The sequence below is a fragment of the Panthera onca genome, chromosome A1 (assembly GCF_046562875.1).
Source record: "Panthera onca isolate mPanOnc1 chromosome A1, mPanOnc1 haplotype 2, whole genome shotgun sequence".
In the NCBI taxonomy this organism is placed as follows: Eukaryota; Metazoa; Chordata; class Mammalia; order Carnivora; family Felidae; genus Panthera; species Panthera onca.
The window spans coordinates 94,788,790-94,808,019 of record NC_138339.1 but is presented as its reverse complement, the minus strand read 5'-3'; the positions used below and the strand labels follow the sequence as shown (position 1 = coordinate 94,808,019).

Sequence of the window (19,230 nt, the reverse complement as noted above, 5' to 3'; positions counted from 1 at the left end):
CTTGAAACTTTCCCTAGCAAGGCTCCTCCCCTGCAATGTCCACAGTGCTCTAGAGTTAAATACAAGGATGAGGGGGCGTCTGGGTGGCTCAGTCAGTTAAGCGTCCGGCTTTGGCTCAGGTCATGATCTCACAGTTCGTGGGTTCAAGCCTCTCGTCGGGCTCTGTGCTGACAGCTTATGGCCTGGAGTCTGCTTGGGATTCTGTGTCTCCCTCTCTCTCTGCCCCTCCTCTGCGCACGCTCTGTCTTCCTCTCTCTCAAAAATAAATTAAAAAAAAAAACAAGAATGAAAAGATATCATTAATTATAGCCAACATGCCTACTGCGCTTAGTGTGCCATTTGTAAGTGTAAGTTATCTTTACCCTTTCAAGAAAGTCCTATGATTCTGAGCCGTTGAGTAATTCCTTTGGGTCACAGGCAGCAAGTGACAGAGTTGTGGGATTTAAATTTTGAACCTGAATACAAGTTGAGTTTTTCTGGGTTTGTGTTTGTTTTATTTCTTTTTTGCCAGAATCCATGTGTCTAAAAGTTATCAAACACTGTCTGCCTGGGCCAAGGCCCTTTGCAACACCTTACAGGGAAGATGGATCAGTCAGTTAGGATCGCTCTTCAGAAAGGTCGCATTCTTAGGCGCGCCTGGGTGGCTCAGTCAGCTAAGCGGCTGACTTCGGCTCAGGTCACGATCTCACAGTTTGTGAGTTCGAGCCCTGCGTCAGGCTCTGTGCTGATGGCTCTGAGGCTGGAGCCTGCTTCGGATTCTGTGTCTCCCTCTCTCTCTACCCCTCCCCACCTAGTGCTCTGTCCCTCTCTATCTCTCAAAAATAATAAATGTAAAAAAAAAAAAAGGTCGCAATCTGACTAGTAAGATAAAATATAAGTATATGAAAGTTTATTGACCACAAAAAAGTTAAGTCCTATTTCAAGAGGTGTTTCTTGGAATACAAAATTGGTTGTCAATTATGTCTTACTAATCCTAATTGCCACTCGGACTTCAGAGGAGGTTGAAGGGTCCCAGGCTCAGGGTACAGGTGGGGTGTAGTCACCTCTGCAGAAAAGATTGGATTTCCCAGAGTTGTCAGATGGTGGGGCTTTCTAGGTGAGAGCAGGGACCAGACCCAGGGGTAGGGTAGGTGAGTACTAGAGTTTAATACTGCACTCCACCTCTTTTTCCCCTTCCCCTCTCCAGTTGTTACTCCTTTTGATCCAGGGCTTTCCTGCTGCAGTTTCTCTTATTAAGAAGGAATATAAGCTTAGGGGCACCTGGGTGGCTCACTCTTGATTTCAGCTCAGGTGTTGATCTCAGGGTCATGAGTTCAAGCCCAGCATTGGGCTCCATGCTTAAAAAAAAAAAAAAAAAAAAGGAATACAAGGGGCACGTGCATGGCTCATTCAGTTAGGCATCTGACTTAGGCTCAGGTCATGATATCAAGATTCTTGAGTTCGAGCCCCCCATCAGGCTCTTTACTGTCAGCACAGAACCCAATTTGGATCCTGTCTCCCTCTCTCTCTGCCCCTCCCCTGCTCATGTGCATTCTCTCTCTCTCTCAAAAATAAACATTAAAAAAAAGGAATACGAGCTAAGAAATCCATTCATAGAAAGATGTGTACCCTTAGTAGGAGTATTTGCATTTTTACAAAGTACACAGGGGCACAGTAATGATAAAGTGATGACTCACTCACTGATGGTGGAATTTCTCTTGCTCAGTGTCCCTCAGAGGCCTACCCTGCCCGTGTGCACTGCCACTTCTGGATTTTGTGTTGAACCAGTGAGCGTCACTCTGTCCCTCACAGCATTTTCTGGTTCAGATGTTTTTTCTTAGCCCCTGCCAGGGCTGGAGCACCAAAGTCCACCTCTGGTGGATCAACCCAGAGCGCGTGTTTTGCTAGTGGTGGTGAGTGATGTCTTTTTCAAATATTAAGTACACACACATTGTTATTCTTTGTATATTTTTTCAAAACTTTTACCAAATCCTGAGCAAAAAATAATAATCCACATTTTAAAATTATCTTCTCATACTACTTGAGAGCTGAGTAGCAGTTCCAGAATCTCATTTTATTTGCCTCAGGCAAGCATATGCTCCTCTATATGTGTTTTTGACTGACACATTTACTGCTTCAGACTATGACAATTTTACCATTTAAAATAAACTATGGAAATTTAACTGCATAAGGGTTTGATGATAACCTCCAGCATGGTAAGCCTTAGGTCATCCAGTAATTGTTACTTCTACCCTCATGTATTCAGATGGACTTGAACTTTAAATGGGCTTGAAACAAATGGGCTTTGTTTTGGGAACAAAGAAGTCAGGCACAGACACCAGGGTTAGGGATATCAAGCATCCCATTTCCTGGGCACTTTGGGGTTTCCCAGGATGGAGGATTTCCAATGCTAAACCCAGGAGAGTCCTGGGCAAACTGGGACAAGGTGGTCACCCTATGAAGACAAGTCGCAGGGTAGAGGTGAGGCTCTGAGTCTCACAGGCAGTGTGCTGTGGTGGGCCAGGCTGCCAGCCACATGGAGAGCAGCTCTCTGCATGTGGAGGTCGATGCCCAGAAGGAAAGTGCCTCTCGGATGGGCTGTCCATGGCTGTGTGAGGTTAGCTTTTTGGCCCACAGAGCTGTGGGTATGGGTGAAATAACGCAATAGAAGGGGTAGAGAAGACGAATAGGAAAAGAGAGGGTGAGGAGTGTGAGCACAGCAGTGGTTATAGGCAACCTGCAGTGGACCCTGGCCAGAGAGGAGAGAAAATGAAGAGGAACACAGCAAGCTGTTCTAATATGTGGGGCCCACATGAGATGAATGGTTTTGTGCAGCTCAGGGAGATGTGCTTCAAAGGCACAGACCAGGACTTCTTAGCCCTAGCCAGCCATTAGAACTACTTGGGCACTTTTGAAAATGCAGATATCTGGGCTATACCCCAGGCTAATTTGAATTAGAATTTCTAGGGGTGGGCACTATCTCTGGCCTTTTTTAAAAGCTCCTACATGATCCCAATATGCAGATAAGATTGAAAACCTTTGATCTTGCATACCTGAGTGTCCCTGTGTGTGTGTTCTGTGTATTAGGGAAGGCATTTTGATTTCAGTCAACCCAAAGGATATCCCTGTGCACTTCCAATGATACCTGGGCCAGTTTACCTAGCTCTGTGTGTGTGTATGTGTGTGTGTGTGTGTGTGTGTGTGTGTGTGTGTGTGTGAGTATATCTAGGCACCAACAGTCAGAGATGGTAAGTAAGGAACATGTCCATTAATATTTAGACTACCTATCATTCTTCCCTGCCCCCATCTGGTTTACTGTAGAAACTTCCCCTCCTTAAAATGTTTCCTTATTATTGCTAGGAGGCCACTCTGAGAGTTCACACAGAGGTCTGCACATGGTGTCTTCCTCCAGCCTCCTCATTGGGTTACCAGCCCAGGCCTTTGGTCTGTTATCCCCGTGAAGCTGAAACCACCTTCTTGCAATTCTGGCCAGTGGGAATGGAGGTTGGCAGGGGCAAGCTCGCCTTTGCCAGTCGATTACAAGCATGGAATAGATCTTTCTGTAGCTTTCCTCAGAACAACAGAGAACTGGAGGTGGGCGGGGGAGAGGAAGCAGAAGACAGAGAATGCAGATGTTAACCTGGAGACTAACTCAGGAGTTCCCTGGTACAGAAGGAGTTTCTCTTTCCTTTCAATCCAAGTTTTCCCTCTCTGGCTGTCATTTCTTATGACATCAACCTCCTCTCAGGATGATTCTGTGGAAGGTAGATTTACTCTTATTTGTGGAAAAAACCGTGTCCTGCCCCAAGGGCTTGCTTTAAGACTCTACTGGGACTTAAAGTCAACATGAGCTATCTGTGGTCTTCAGTGTAAAATAGCACACCTCGGGTAGGTAGGACATCAATACTCCAAGCCACGGTGAGTGCCGGCTGAGCTTGGTACGGCTCCTTTTCAGTCACTTCTACATGAGGGCTAGAGTTCCTACAAAAAAAAAAAGTTTCCTTTGTAGAAATCCCAGTAACATGAACTCTTCCTCATCTCTGAGCAACTGTCAATTAACTTCTCAAGAGCAAAGACAGAACTTCAACTTCTTACCTTAAACAACTAAAACATAGGACAAAATATACAAAACAGTGGTTTGCAGACATGGGACAATTGGCAGTAAAGGACTGTGATTCTTAAGTGAAGGAAGCAAACGAGATGAGCCCTACAAGTGCCTCACCTTGCAGCCTAGAGAGTAGACAGGCTACAGCACTGCGAGTGAGAACCCAGAGGAAGCCTGCTGGTCTCAATGACTTGAAGAGACAAGATTTAGAGTTCAGAAAAGCAGCGGCTAGAAAACACTGGACAGACTGCTAGGCGGGAGACAGTTGCTTAAAGAGAGAGCTCTGAATCTGCAGAAGGTTCCCCTCCAGTATTCAGCTGTGTCCTGACTAGTTCATACATGAGAGAATATGACTTGTAAGGGTTAAATTGTAGTGTAGAGCTAATGCTTAGCTTGAAAAATAACAGCTTTGTGTTGACACTGAAGGTTAAGAGATAACAGCCTTGCTTTGCTCTGGTAAACTACGCCTCATACCCTTGTAAATTAGGCTTCACCAATTAAGGAAACAAAAGTTCAAAGAAAAGAGCATCAGAGGCAGGGTCAAGGAGATCCACTGGTTGCAACTTAGAGGCAGAAAGTCTAAAGTAAACACCTCATTAGGCAACTGTTTCTAACTCATCTGGAACCTGTTTCTTTGTTCTGTTCCCAGGTGATGATAAAACGATGTGATCGGTTATAAAAACTCTGTCCCCCGGCTGTTCGGGGCCGCACTCTTATCAAGAGTGTTGGTCCCGATCGGTCGGCCTTGCCTCTCATTGTAATAAACTTTGTTGTGACTCACTGGTGCCCGTAGCATTCTGTTTCAGGAGTCGTGTGGATGCAACAGACTAAGGTCAGAAAAAGAACCTCCAGAAAGAAGCAGGAGGAAAAATCCCCAGAGCTTACACCACTTCTTAGAAGTCAGAATGGAAACGTCTCCTAACTCATGGGGTATGAAGTAGAGTGCTCAGATGGGTAGGCCATATTAACCTACACTAAAAGCTGTTCTGGGCCCACCTAAAAAAGCTTAAAAGCAAGTCTCACATGGATCAAACATTTTCAATTTACTTAACTGGGTTCCAGAACAGAGTAAAAAATACTTAAAGGGATATATTATAATACACAAACAAACAAGACCAATAGAACTCAAAAGGTAAAATTCACAATATCTGGCATCTAACCAAAAATGGCAGAGTAGCAGGCAAAAGTGGCTCATAGGAAGGAGAATATGCAAGCAGTAAGAGCAGAGCCAGAAATGACATAAATGACAAAATTAGTAGAGCAGGACATTAAAACAGCTATTATAAACATACCCCATATGCTCAAGAGGTAGAAGAAAGCATGAGAATGATGAAGAGGAAAATGGAAGACAAAAAGACCCAAATCAAACTTTAGAGATGAAATATACAGTGTTTGAGATTTAAAAAATACACTGAATGGGATAAATAGTAGATAATACATCATGATGAAGTAGAGTTTATGCCAGGAATGCAAGGAGATGTTTTAATGTTAAAAATTTAAAAATCAACTATTTCTTCACCAAATTGAACAACTAAAAAAGAAAAACCCTATGAATATCAGAAAAAGCATCTGTCAAAATTCTGCATTCGAACATGGTTTTCTAAAAAAAAAAAAAAAAAAAAACCAAACTCGCAGCAAACCAGGAATCACTGGAAACTTCTTCAGCCTGATTAAGGGCATCTATTAAAAATTTACAGCTAAAATCATACTTAATGGTGAAAAGACTGAATTATTTCCTTCTAAGATCAGGAACCATCAAGGATGTGTACTTTCACTACATCTATTTAACATTGTCTTTTAGAGGCCCTAGCCAGGGCAAAAGACAAGAAATGGAAATTAAAGACATACTGATATAAAAGGGAAAAATTAAACTATGTTTATTAACAGACAGCATTGTCTCTGTAGAAAATCCTAAACTGTGAAAAGGTTACAAAACCTTGTAAGTGAATATAGCAAGGTTGTAGGATATAAGATCAGTATATCGGGGCTCCTGGCTGGCTCAGTCAGAAGACAAGTGACTCTTGATCTCAGCGTCATGAGTTTGAGCCCCACATTGGATGCAGAGATTACTAAAAAAAAAAAAAAACCAGTATATGAAAATCAATTTTATTTCTATATAACTATCATTGAACAACCAGAAAATAAATTAGAATGTGATTTATTATTTGTTGTGCACTGAATGCTTGTGTCTCCCCAGAATTCATGTGTTGAAATTTAACCTCCAATGGGATGGTATTTGGAGGTGGGGCCTTTGGGAGGTTATTAGGTTGTGGAGGTAGAACTCTCATGAATGAGATTTGTGTACTAATAAGGTGATAAAAGGACCAGGGCTGGAGTGCTCTCTCTCTTGCTTTCTCTCTGTGCAATGTGAGGATATAAGAAGTCAGTCAACTGGAATTGGGGAGAGGGCTTTCACCCAACCATGCTGACACCATGACACTGGACTTTTAGCTTCCACAACTGTGAGAAATAAACTTTTTTGTTTGTTGATAAACCACTCAGTTTATGGTATTTTGTTAGAGCAGCCCGAGATAAGACACCATTGCATCAAATAATATGAAATACTTAGAGATAAATTATATGAGTTGTGCAAGGCCCATGCGCTGAAAACTAACAAAACACTGCTGAGAGAAATTAAAGAAGACCTAAACAAAAGGAGATATATACCAAGTTCATGGATTGGAGGGCTCAACATTGTTAAGATAACAGTTCATCCCAACGTGGCCTACAGATTCAACCCAATTCCCATGTAATTCCAGCAAGACTTTTTTTTGTAGAAATGTATAAGCTGAATCTAAAATTTACAAAAAATTACAAAAGATTTAGAATAATCAAAACAATTTTGAAAATTAAGAAACAAGGTGAAAATCCTAAATGACTTGATTTTAAGTTTTTAGAAAGTTAAAATAATCTAAACAGTGTGAGATTGGTGTAAAGATATACATCAATGTAGATTTGTATATATATATAAAGCTATACATCAATGGAACAGGATAGAGTCCAGAAATAGACTCACATATGTATAGCCAATTGATTTTTAACAAGGATGCCAAGGCAATTCCATAGGGAAAGAATATTTTTTTTAAGAAATGGTGCTAGAACAGTTGGATAGCCATATGCAAAAATATGAACCACAACTCATACCCTATACCATTGGATTAGGATAGTGTAAACGGATAGGGCTAAATGTAAGAGCTAACACCAGAAAAATTCTAAAAGAAAACACAAGAGAAAATCTTAATGTCCTTGGATCAATCCAAAAGACAACCCAGATGTTCATCTACAGAAAAATGGATAAACAAATGTGTTTACCCACTGTTTATCCCCTCAGTGCTATTATTAAAATACTATTCAGCAATGAAAAGGAACAAGCTATTGATAACACTCATCAAAATAGATGAATCCAAAATCATTATGCGAAGTGAAAGATGCTAGATAAAAAGAGTACATCAGTACATTTATATAGGCTTCTAGGAAAAGCAAACTGACTCACAGTGACAAAATGGATGAGTGGTTGTATGGGGGTAGGAGGGCAAGGAGAAATAGGAGGGGAGGGATTTCAAAGAGGAATGAGGAGACTCCAAAGGGAGATAGAGATGTTTGCTATATTGACTGTGGCCATAGTTCATGGGTATACAAATATGTCAAAACTTATCAAATAGTATTCTTTAAATCTGTGCAGTTAATTGTAAGTCAATCACAATCACAATAAGCCTGGTTTTAAAAAGTACAAAGAACAGTTTGTAGTATAGTGTGCAGTTTAAATCCATGGAGAAGTGTAACAGTCAGGAAATTAACACTAGAAAATGTAATAAGAAATCCAGTATCTCAGGGATTTAACACCACAAAAGTTTATGTTTTGCTTATGTTATATCATCACTTGGGTTATACTCCCCCTGGCACTCAGCCAGCCAATGACTCCAGGACCTTGGCTGCTCCTGTCTTGTAGCTCTGCTGACTTCAACATGTGGTCTTTACTCTTACCAACTATAAGGAGAAAGAGCAGAGATGATCATGACCAGACCTACAAGGAGGTGCCCTTCAGCTCCTTGCTCATCATCCCTTAGGCCAAAACCTAAGGGTCTTTTCCATGCTAGGAAGTCTTCTCCATGTTAGGAAGTCTTCTCCATGCTAGGAAGAAGGACTAGCGCTTTCATCTATACATCTAGCCAGTTCCTGCCAGAAGAAAAAGAGATGTCAGAGTAGTTATGCACACAATAATGTGTATTACGAAAAAATACTGAGCTTCTGAGCCAAAATACTTGCATTCAGATCCTTTCAGTTTTCTCCCAGAGTGAAAAGGTATTTGCTTTATATTTCTGAACTAAGGGCACCTATTCCAGGAGTTCTCTTGAAGGAACAGTTTCTGCGCCTAAACAGAATCCAAGTCTCTAACTCCTAGGAGGCAGAAAATTGGTATGGTCTTCACATCACTCCCACAGCCTCCCCTACTCCTTTTCTACTTCTGCCCCCAAGGTATACAGCTTGCGCCTACACCATCTGCAACTATAGCACGTCTAGAATGATGTTACAGAGCTACCAAGAAATTTGCTCAGGGGCTTTTGTGCAGTTCAGCAGGATAAAGGGATTCGTTGCCTAAGCAGTCATTTAGCTTCATTGTGTGACCATTTGGACAGGCAGTAACAATTGCAAGATGTGGACTCAAGGGCTTATACCACCAGTTGTGGGAACTTGACAAGCTCACTCGCTCTTTCCTCAAATACTTTCTTCACTTGGCTTCTGGGACACCACACTCTGCAGGCCCTCCCTCCCTGCCTGCTGTTTGTTCACTTTTTTTTTTTTCCTGCTGTCCTCCTCCTCTTCCTAATCTCTGAATGGTAGTTTGCTCCCAGGGCCCTCTCCTGGAGTGTCATCACATGTATGATTTAGGGACTTTGAAAAGCTATAGAATACATTCTACATTTGTGGAAATCAGCTCCCTGCCTCCCAAACTGAATAGTTTTTGGACATCAGATAAAAATTGTCCTCCCTCTTTCCCTTTTTTTGCCAAATTATCTGGATAACTTCTCCCTCTACAAATAATAGAGGAAGGGAACTTATTCCAGATATGGCAGTTAATTGCTAATTTTTTTCTTATACCTTGCCTAGAAAAGGCAAAAAAAAAAAAAAGACCCTTTCACTGTTATCAGTGAGAAATGCTTTGTTGCCCTCGAAAATCAACTTAAACTGACCTTTTCGGGGAAAGAGTCCATAAAATGCAAGAGGGAAAAACAATGAATTCACAGAAGAGCTTTGCTCCCACCCACTTGGAACATAGTCCCTTTAGCCAACCTGTTTGATCAGCTGGGGAAAAAGCATCCTCATTTACATAACCTCCTGACCCTTGGTGTTTCAAGATGGCATCATTCCAGGGAAGCAGTTTCCTTATGAATGAAGGAGGCTAAAGGCCCACCAATGCCCATCAGACCCCACAGGATACTTCTTCTCTAGATTGTCCTGGGATTTCTGGTTGTTTCCATTCAGTCTTGCAAAATGATCTAATATTTGCAAATGTGTGTGCCCTCTAACAATTCAGTGGCCAAATAGTATATTAATTTAGGAAATAGTTACTGTAATAACTTTTTGTAATAATGACTTGTGTGCCAGGTGCATATAAGCTCTCCTACTGGGTGCTTCTGGGATTATAGCCCTGTCTTGAAGAAGCAGATAGGCAAGTGAGAAACATCTAAACATTAATTCCTATTCCTAATAGACTGAGCACACCAGGACTAGAGCACTGTCTTTTCTCTGTATCTTCTACATCACCTAAGTTTGAGGACAGAAACAGGTGATCAATCAATCAATTTTTCTCACAGTGAATTTCCATAATTAAAACCAACAAAGATCACGGAGCCAAATTTCAGAGGAAGCCAGAGCTCCCTTCTGTCACTGTCAGGGGGGCCATGACAGCTACAACATCTTACAGGGTAGGAAGTGATGACAGACAAGAGGCTGAGGTGAATACTTCATGTGGTTCAAATCCAAAGGACATTTGAGTAGAAAGAAAAGATCAGTTAGTACTGAAATTAGCCTCCACACCAGAGACATTGTTTATTAGGGAAAGAGTGTTTCACATCTGGAGAAAAACCACAAGTGGTTAGAAGGTTTGAATACTCATTGCAAATTGTTTTTGTACTGAGTTCACACACTAATGGTTTCCACTCAACAATGGGGCCCATCAGCTACACAGGTATCAACTCTTGATTCTCAGACCTGGGACTGGACCATAGAGAAGGAAATAAAAGGCCTCCTGAGGCATTTGCCATCTCCTCCTCATCTAGAATAAATGTCCATGTTTATTTATTGTTTCTGTACTATATCTGCTCTAAAGAACAATGCAAGCTCCCAGCTGGGTGAAACCCAAATTAGCACAGCACTGTCGCTAAGACATTTAAAAATGTGCAAAGAGAAATGACCACTGCTCTCACACTGTAAATTCAAATGGCAATTTCTCTATTGTATAATTTTTAATAGTGAAAGTGTTTTGTTTTTGTTTTTAGGTAAAATGGAAAAAACACTCAGCTGCTCAGTGAGGCAGAGTTAAAATATTCTGCAAAAACAGCACTTATGGAACAGGCAGAACCCCTGGGCCATCAATTTATGAACACACAACTTGTGGCACAAGGCAGGTGTATTGTTGCAGATTCATGGTCTGGAAAAGGATTTTATTTTATTAAAAAAAAATTTTAACAATAAACACTTCATGGCAAACTATTTTTATGATAAGTGACTAATGGGGATAAAAAGTATGTATAGTAGAATCAAATACTGGCACTCCCTGGGGCTTTCACTAGCTTTCTTCTGCAGCTGCTGGGCACGTTATTTCTTTTCCACTTACATTTTATAATAGGGGTCTCGGTTGTCTGGTCGTACTTGTGAGATTTGTTAATCAAATGCATTCCAGTCCCAGCTAGGGTATCTAGTGAATCTAAGACAGCATGACTTCTGGAGACATTCTGGCAGGGCTCAGCAAGTCTCCCTTGTTTGGGTATTTTTTTCTGGTTGAAAACTCTGCTTAAAATTTAGTTTCTTTCATCTTAATCCTGAGAAATCACAGGCATTGAGAAGGGACCAACAGCATCTAGGAACAGGGGGTCGCCCTCATTAACCTTCTCCTCCGGTTTTAAATACAACAATGCAAGTACAAGAGGAAACGTCAAGGTTGTCCATTATGTAAAGCCACCCTGTGACTCCACCTACGGCTATGGAAATGCATGGATGGCTGAGTGTGAGTGTATGGATGTGCAGGTGAGTTGTGAGTTTGTGTGAATGGGTTTGTGAAAGTGTGAATTTGCACGAATGTATATTTGTATGCTTCTGAGTGTTTGTATGAGTATGTTTGCGTATGTTTTTTTGAGTGAATGTGTTTTGAGTTTGCTCCCTGTGTGTATTTGTGTATGATGATATGTGTGTGTATTACTGTGAATGTATGAGTATAAATAAGTTGCGCACGTGTATTTATGTGTAATGCTATGAGTGTGTGTATGTTGAGTGTATATATGTGTATATGTCCATTTTGTGTGTGAGTTTGGGCGAGTGTGTATATAAGTATATGGTTGGTTTGTGTGGTAAATGCGTGTGTTTGGGTGAGTGTATAAGTGTGTGCACGTATGTAGTTGCCCGGGTAAGTGTGTAATTGCATGCAAGCAAGTTTGTATTTTTGTGTGAAGTGCTTATTGTGGTTGTATTTGTTTTTATATGATTGCATAATTTTCTGTGGAAGTATTGTGTGTGTAGGAGTGTGACTGAGTTTACGACTGTGTATTTGTGTGTATGTGTATTCTTGTTTGTATGACTGTGAACGTCCTGTGAGGGTGTAATTGTGAAAATGCGAGCGTTGTGTTTCGACCTGCACGTTGTGTCAGTGTGTTGTGTGCATGTGAGTGTATATACTCGTCTGGGCGTGCGGGCGCGCGTGTGAGCGGGTGAGTGCTGCCGCCGCGCGCCTGCACCTCCCGGCTTTCCGCCCCATCGCGGCGCGGAAACAGAGGCAGCAGCCGGCCAGCCCGGCGAGGGAGGTACTGCGCGCGCCTGGGCGAGCGGGCTGTGCCGCCGTCACCGCCGCCGCGCCGACTTTGCCCTTTAAATCGGTCTCCAAGCCGATTACAGCTGATCTCCCACGTGACGTTTTACCTTCTGTTTCCCGGAGCCAGTTGCCCGAGGACAGTCCTCCTCGGGCTGCCGCGCGTCGCGCCGCCCCAGACCGCCGCGGGGCTCCGGCTCCCGCAACTTCGGGCGAAGCGGAGACGGGTCCGGGCGCCCTCTCGGGGCCACTTTTCCGCGCGGGCGTCGGGGGCTCCCCGGGCTTCGCTCGGCCAGGAGGGCGGCGGTCGCGGTCGAGAACGTGCCCTGGCCGCAGCCGGGAGCCCCTCGGACCCGCGAGGCGCCACGCCTCGAAGGGCGGCGGGGTGCCCTGCGCTCGGCGTCAGGCAAGGGGGCGCCCTTCGCCAGCCCGGACCGGAGCGGGCGCGCCCTGGGGCGAGTTGGCCGAGAGATGGCTTCGAAGCAGCGGTGAGCCCCCCGCGCCCTCAACATGCAGAAGAGCGTGCGCTACAACGAGGGGCACGCCCTGTACCTGGCCTTCCTGGCCCGAAAGGAGGGCACCAAGCGCGGCTTCCTGAGCAAGAAGGCAGCCGAGGCGAGCCGCTGGCACGAGAAGTGGTTCGCTCTCTACCAGAATGTGCTCTTCTACTTCGAGGGCGAGCAGAGCGGCCGCCCGGCGGGCATGTATCTCCTGGAGGGCTGCAGCTGCGAGCGGACGCCCGCGCCGCCCAGGGCCGGGGTCGGGCCGGCCGGCGCCCGGGACGCGCTGGACAAGCAGGTACCATCCGCCCTTCTTCCTCTGTCTCCCTCCCTCCCGCCGTGGAACTCCCTGTTCCAACCCTCGAGGTCTAGGGCTCGACAGAACGCTGGAACCGTGCTCCGAGTTCCTAGGTTCCCCTGCGGTGTCGGGGGCAGGACATCAGCACGCGCCTCCCCATCTCCATCCCCTTTTCTCCCCCACCTCCTTGTAATCGGTACTGAGGCCCCGCTTTGTTTCTTTCGCGACTCTGAAAGAGGTCGGCTCTTTTCATTGCGAACCATCCGTTGCTTCGCTAGACCTTGCTTCGGAAGGATTTTCTGTGGTGACGTGGGTTGACACCTGTTGGATTTAGATTGGCAAGACGGAACTAACTTATTTGGGAAAGTTTGGTTTCTCCCTTACCCGGCTGGTGCGTGTAGGTCTGGTTTTTTTTTTTTTTTTTTTTTTTTTTTTTTTTGCCTGCACATGTTTGATGGCTGGTTGTGTAAGGAAGAAACGGGGGCTCCCAGGAAAGGACAGGAACTTTCTGTTGGCCGTTTTCAATCTGTTTTTGTGGTTTATGTCCGTTTACCTTGCTAACATTTGACCTGCTGGGTCTAATTATGAAGGTAAATGTGAATCCATTTCCCTCAGGATTAGTATTTGCTAGCCACATTCCTGCTACGTTTAAACATGTGGGCATTTTTCTTTTTTTTTTTTTTTTTTTTTTAATTTTTTTTAATGTTTTTTATTCATTTTTGAGACAGAGAGAGACAGAGCGTGAGCAGGGGAGGGGCAGAGAGAGAGGGAGACACAGAATCTGAAGCAGGTTCTAGGCTCTGGGCTGTCAGCACAGAGCCCAACGCGGGGCTCGAACTCACAAACTGCGAGATCATGACCTGAGCCGAAGTCAGACGTTCAACCGACTGAGCCACCCAGGTGCCCCTAAACATGTGGGCATTTTTAAAGACTGCTTCTCTGTACTTTTAAATGAATGCTTTGAAAATAAATGTGACCTTTTTATTCCGGGTCATAATTTTATTAGTTTTGCTGTGTTCGCACTCGGGGAGGACAAAAGCCCCTCTAGGTTTAGTACCTCCTGCCCTCCCCCCCCCCCCATTCCTGCAAATACGAAATTTGTATTTTTTTTTCAATCACCATTTGGTTATTAAAGTTAGAGCAGACTAATTTTATGGTCTCAAACGTTCTCACTTCGCTTCTAGATCTCCACCTTGAAAAAAAGAGGCCGATTGTTTTCGCTGTTGCATAAAAATGTTTCGCAGCTGAATTTTCCCAGCAAGTTAGACCAAACAGCTTCTCCCGCAAGAGAGTGGCTGTGGGAGGCGCTAGCGATGGGATGATGAGTAAGATGCCTGCATAACCCCTGAGGCTTATAAAACAATGTGTAAAATTAAGAGGAGTTCAAACTAGATTAACCAGGAGTTTTTTTTTTCCCCCCACTTCGGTTTCACTATAAATCATTAACAGACTTATTTGATTAAACTTGTTATAGCGCATATAAATCTGAAATTTAAAAAATATCCTCTTTGGTTTTTGGGGACATGGTGAGGGTTTTTTGAAAAACTGATTTCCTATTTTGTAGATGTAGATACTGGAAATATAAGTTGAAGTTTCAAGTTCTACATTTTTTAATTTAAATTAAGAGAAGGAAAAGGGTTTTGAGGAAACAGATTTGTTTCAGTATCTATTTTTTTTTCTGTTGGTGAGATTTTTTTTAAAAAAAGGTATGTGTTCCAAGGCCCCACCGGAGCCATAACTAATAGGTTCTTTTTCTTTTTTTTTAATGTTTATTTATTTTTGAGAGAGAGAGAGAGAGAGGCACACACAGAGCATGAGTGGGGGAGGGGAAGAGAGAGAGAGTGAGACATAGAATCTAAAGCAGGCTCCAGGCCTTAAACTGTCAGCACAGAGCCCCACAGGGGGCTTGCACCCAGGAACTTCGAGATCATGACCTGAGCCAGTGATGGACGCCTAACCGACTGAGCTACCCTAGATTCTTAAATGTTATTATGTGTGAAAGAAAATACCCTGAATATATCATTAACTTATTCCAAATTAGGACTAATTTGGAATTAATTCCAAATTAGGACTTAATTCCAAATTAGGTTTTCTCTTTGTATTTATACTAATATCAGGAGCTAGCCACTACTTTTTTCTTTTTTTGAGTTGGGGGTGGTAAGATGTTACTTGTTGGAACTTGTCTGGCTGGCTGACCAGTTAACGTTATATGAAAACCAATATTTTTCTACTTGGAAAATATCTGTACTGTCCTCTTCTGGACAGTTTTCTTTATACCACACTTTAATAAATAAAGGTAATCTCCAAATAGTTTGACTTTTATGCCACTTTCTAATGGAAATCCTAAGCAAGTCATCCTAGTAAAAAAAAAATTCTGTTGTCATACAAGTTATGAGTATTTCTCACTCATTCTGTACATCTTTAAGAGGATAGAAATGAGAACCTTTGGTCCATGTGAAGACACCTGAGGTACACAGAAGTTGGATTGGGAAATCTGTCAAATTGTGTCTTCTGTTAGCCATGCCTGCCTGACTTAGGTCAGTTTAGCAGGTTGATGCTTTTCTGTAGTACTGCCTGTCTGGGTGTGTTTGAAGAATTAAGAAGAAATTGCAAAGATAGGAAACAAAAAGAAACCTTCTACCTTAAGCTTATAGTTTATGCACTGGGTTCCCTTTCAGTTAATTTATGTTGCTGTGTGCTCCCATCTTCTCAAGCACCTAGACTTGAAACTGGCGAAGTTGAGGCACTGAACAGGGACTGTCTTAAGGTTTGCATCTCCAAATATCCTTCGGGAGCTTTCCGAATAAATGTCTCTGTCAAACCCATACACATAGTTGAAGATCAGGGCTTAAAATGAAATTTTGGGAGGCAGAGTGGTTTTCCTCCACCATGTTGCTGTGACCTCCGTATGCAAATTTCTTAACAGTTCCTCTGTGTTTTTTTTTTTTTTCTTTCTGTGAATGAAATTTGTTTCTTAATATTTAGAAATTAAGAGTTGGGCTAAGAAGATTTCAAGTTGCCTTTCAATAATGGTATCTCCTGTTTCTAATGTTGTAACAGCAGCGTGAGCTTTTGCTGTGTAGAGGATGTGACAGACTATTTCATAAGATTTAAAGATTACCATTCTCAGTAATAAATACTAAATCTGAGAAGCTAAGGACAAGCACGTGATCAAAGTGGACATTCTAATAGGTTAGCAGATGTGCAAACCAACATCATCGCTAGAACAGAGACATTCTAGGGACACCTGGGTGGCTCAGTCGGTTAAGCGGCCGACTTTGGCTCAGGTCATGATCTCATAGTCCGTGAGTTCGAGCCCCGCGTCGGGCTCTGTGCTTACAGCTCGGAGCCTGGAGCCTGTTTCGGATTCTGTGTCTCCCTCTCTTTGACCCTCCCCCATTCATGCTCTGTCTCTCTCTGTCTCAAAAATAAATAAACGTTGAAAAAAAAGAAAAAAAAAAAAGAACAGAGACATTCTTATTTACATTGGAGGGCGATGTAATGTCATTGACAGTTACTATAGTTAATGCAGTTTTTGCTATAAAATGCCTATAATCATTCTTGTCAGTTTAAATGGTACTTATCCTTCAAATGATTCTTAAATTCTGTTTAATTGTGTTTTAAGGTAAGTCATAAGAAGAAAACACTCACTGGTTTGCTTCTAAATAATTCAAAGGAAGTTGGTTGATGAAAGAAAAAATTAAGGTTTTTATTTTAAACCACTGTTAAAGTGTTTTTATTTAAACTGCTTCCAGTTAAGAAGAAAAAACAAAGGTGTTTTTCACTTTACAAATGTGCCTATGTTGAAGGAATATTTGCCTTGCTCCATTTTTTTCAGGAGTGTCCCAAAGATTTCACTTTGGTAGGTTCTTAGGAGATTGATTGCAAAACTCTCATATCAAGTTCCCTTAGTGGCTACTTTTGTTTTGTTTTATGTTTATTTATTTTTGAGAGATAGAGGGAGAGAGATAGAGACATAGGATGAGCAGGGGAGGGGTAAAGAGAGAGAGGGAGACACAGAACCCAAAGCAGGTTCCAGGCTCTGAGCTGTCACCACAGAGCCCTTTGCAGGGCTCAAACCAAGAACCACGAGATCGTGACCGTGAGATCATGACCTGAGTCATGACACCCAACCGACTAAGCCACCCAGGCGCCCCTCCATAGTGGCTACTTCTTAGGTACTTTTAGTTATGGTGATATAATTAAGATGAATTCAGCCAAAAAAAAAAAAATTGCAAATAGTGTTCCTTTTCTTGCAAATGTGTGTTGGTGGTACTTATTTCTTTAAAAAAAAATCTCCATTTATGTAAAATGAAAAACTTTTCGTTCTAGGTAAAGGCGTTCAAGGGGAATGGGAATTTGAGTTTAGTAAGTACCTTCTATGTGCCAGGCTCTGTGTAAGTCTCCATTATCACATCTCATTTGAACCTCACTTCAGCTCTTGGAGATTGGTAATGTTTTATTCGTTTTTACCTATGCTAACACTGAGACTTACAGCATTTTTGGGATATAGAGATGATCCAAGTCCAGCTCCAGGTATGAAGATTGAATCATCTCGAGGAGTGCCTTAGTAAGGAAGCTTTTTAAATAGATTGAGCTTCAAGAAATTTAAAATCTGAGTGGGATGGGGGTTGGGATTGTAGTATGTGAATCACTGTTTTGTTTATTCTTATTTCCCTTTAAAAACTAAAGGGCAGTTGTGATTCTTGAGAAATATAATTGCAGACCATTGCATTTTCAAAGAAAAATGAGATTTATGTTTAAACAAATAATTTTAAATTTTAAACAAACAATTTTGCATGGCATTCATTTCCTTCAATAGGGGATCTGTAAAAATATTTGCACTTAAGTGAAAGTGCATATCCGGTTAGTCTGGTCCATCTAAGTAACTGTATGTGTCTTGCTTATTAGCAGGCAAGACATATAGGAGCAAAGCGGTATTTATTCTTATTTTCCTGGTAATGTTAAGTGTTCCATTCACCCTGATGTCAGTTGTTTTTAGTCTAAAAGATCTCCGTAGTTCTGGAGGTTTAAAGTAGTAGATACTTGTCATATTTGTGCTGAATTAAACATGTTGATTTAATTTTAAAGGGATTAAAGGTTATGTGATTTCCCCTGTCACCTCATTACTAACCAGTCATTTTAGCCTTCCTAACTTGACCACAAGCAGAGGATTTTAATCGTTTTATGGAATTAGGCAGAGCTGTACGCAAGCCCTGAAATACTTGTGGAGGGTGGGGAGTGTGGATGGTGGATTTTAGGTCTAGTTCATGTTGTTTAATTGATGCATAATAACCAGCTCAATATTTTCTTTTCGACCTTTGCTTCTTGAACATAAATGAAGGGAAATGGGATAAAAATATTTACTAAATGTTATAAAAAGTTTTAAAACGTAATTTAAGGAGGAGAAATGATTTGTTGCTTAAACTTTGTAATCATTCTTTCATTTAAACTTAAATGAAGAAAAATTCTATGGATTAGCAACATGTAGTTATTTTAATTTTGGTTACACTAAACCTTACTATTTATATTATTGTAACATAATTTGATTTCTTTGGGAATTAAAAAATAGAGATATTTTCCTTTCACTGGGTGATGATAAATTGTAGAGCATGTGTAATAACCACGTTTCTGGTTTTAGCAAGCAAATGTTAATAGTTGGTTAAAACAATTGATATTGCTGTGTGTTTAATGCAGTTATATTTAAGGTGATTTTGTCCATATTTTTCAGTAAATATGCATACTTCGGTCAATGTAATTTTAATTTTGTAGAATAAGAAAACCTAGTCCTTAAGATTATTTTGTAATGAAAGAAGACAGGTATACAAACAATTTGGCTTTACTTACTAGATGTTAAGTCCCAATTTTTACACTTTTAAACTAGCTTTGTGTTTTCATGCCTGTTCATTTGTATTATAAGAAAGGGATATATGTACTTATGTGTGTGTGTTTATTGGGTTTGTTATCTTCTATCATTAAATATGAAACATTTGTTATGCAGTTACATATTTTGGAGTTTACAGATTTTTATTTATATCATTAACATTTTAGGATGTGAATTATAAATTCAATCTGTCTACAAGTTAAGGAGTTTTATTTTTCAGGACTATATAAATATTCTGTTTCATTAGTCACTATATGAATTCCTCTTTGAAATAAGCTTACCTTAATTTAAGACTGTGTATAGTAAAATATTAGTTAATATTTAAGTGAAACTAGAAAATGATACTTGTTAGGTATCAATATAGTACTGTCGCAAACATTTGTTTATTTTATAATATTTTGTCATTATTCTAAAATTTACCATTATTCCAAAATTATTTGT

General features: G+C 41.4%; 2 protein-coding genes across 5 annotated transcripts in view; one reads left to right on the top strand and one right to left on the bottom strand.

The window, feature by feature from the left end:
• Positions 1-3,504: 3,504 nt before the first annotated feature.
• On the bottom strand, positions 3,505-12,619 carry LOC144616680 (uncharacterized). Of its 2 annotated transcripts, none has more exons than XM_078448451.2 (2): positions 12,218-12,619; positions 3,505-3,960 (listed from the first exon to the last, which is right to left on the bottom strand). In XM_078448451.2, the coding sequence occupies exons 1-2, from the start codon at positions 12,617-12,619 to the stop codon at positions 3,952-3,954; spliced, it is 411 nt and encodes a 136-aa protein (XP_078304577.1). In that variant the 3' UTR covers positions 3,505-3,951. The 2 variants fall into 2 exon arrangements, with proteins under 2 accessions (XP_078304577.1, XP_078304573.1); XM_078448447.2 differs by lacking the exon at positions 3,505-3,960 and adding an exon at positions 4,916-8,260.
• RASGRF2 (Ras protein specific guanine nucleotide releasing factor 2) overlaps positions 12,618-19,230 on the top strand; it is a 241,934-nt gene continuing 235,321 nt past the window's right edge. For 2 of the 3 annotated variants that reach the window (XM_060635446.3, XM_060635444.3), the window contains exon 1: positions 12,618-12,905. In XM_060635446.3, coding sequence (XP_060491429.1) covers positions 12,618-12,905 — 288 coding nt within the window. Of the gene's footprint in view, positions 12,906-16,901; positions 17,084-19,230 lie in introns of those variants that run through there. The other variant, XM_081796559.1, reaches the window with a different exon arrangement.

Excerpts from the sequence above, each read along its gene's own strand:
- LOC144616680 (XM_078448447.2), bottom strand. The coding sequence starts at position 12,619 with ATGTTGAGGGCGCGGGGGGCTCACCGCTGCTTCGAAGCCATCTCTCGG. Across the intron at positions 8,261-12,217 it reads CTGGCTCCGGGAAACAGAAG|GAACTGGCTAGATGTATAGA; the intron begins GTAAAACGTCAC and ends TTCTTCTGGCAG.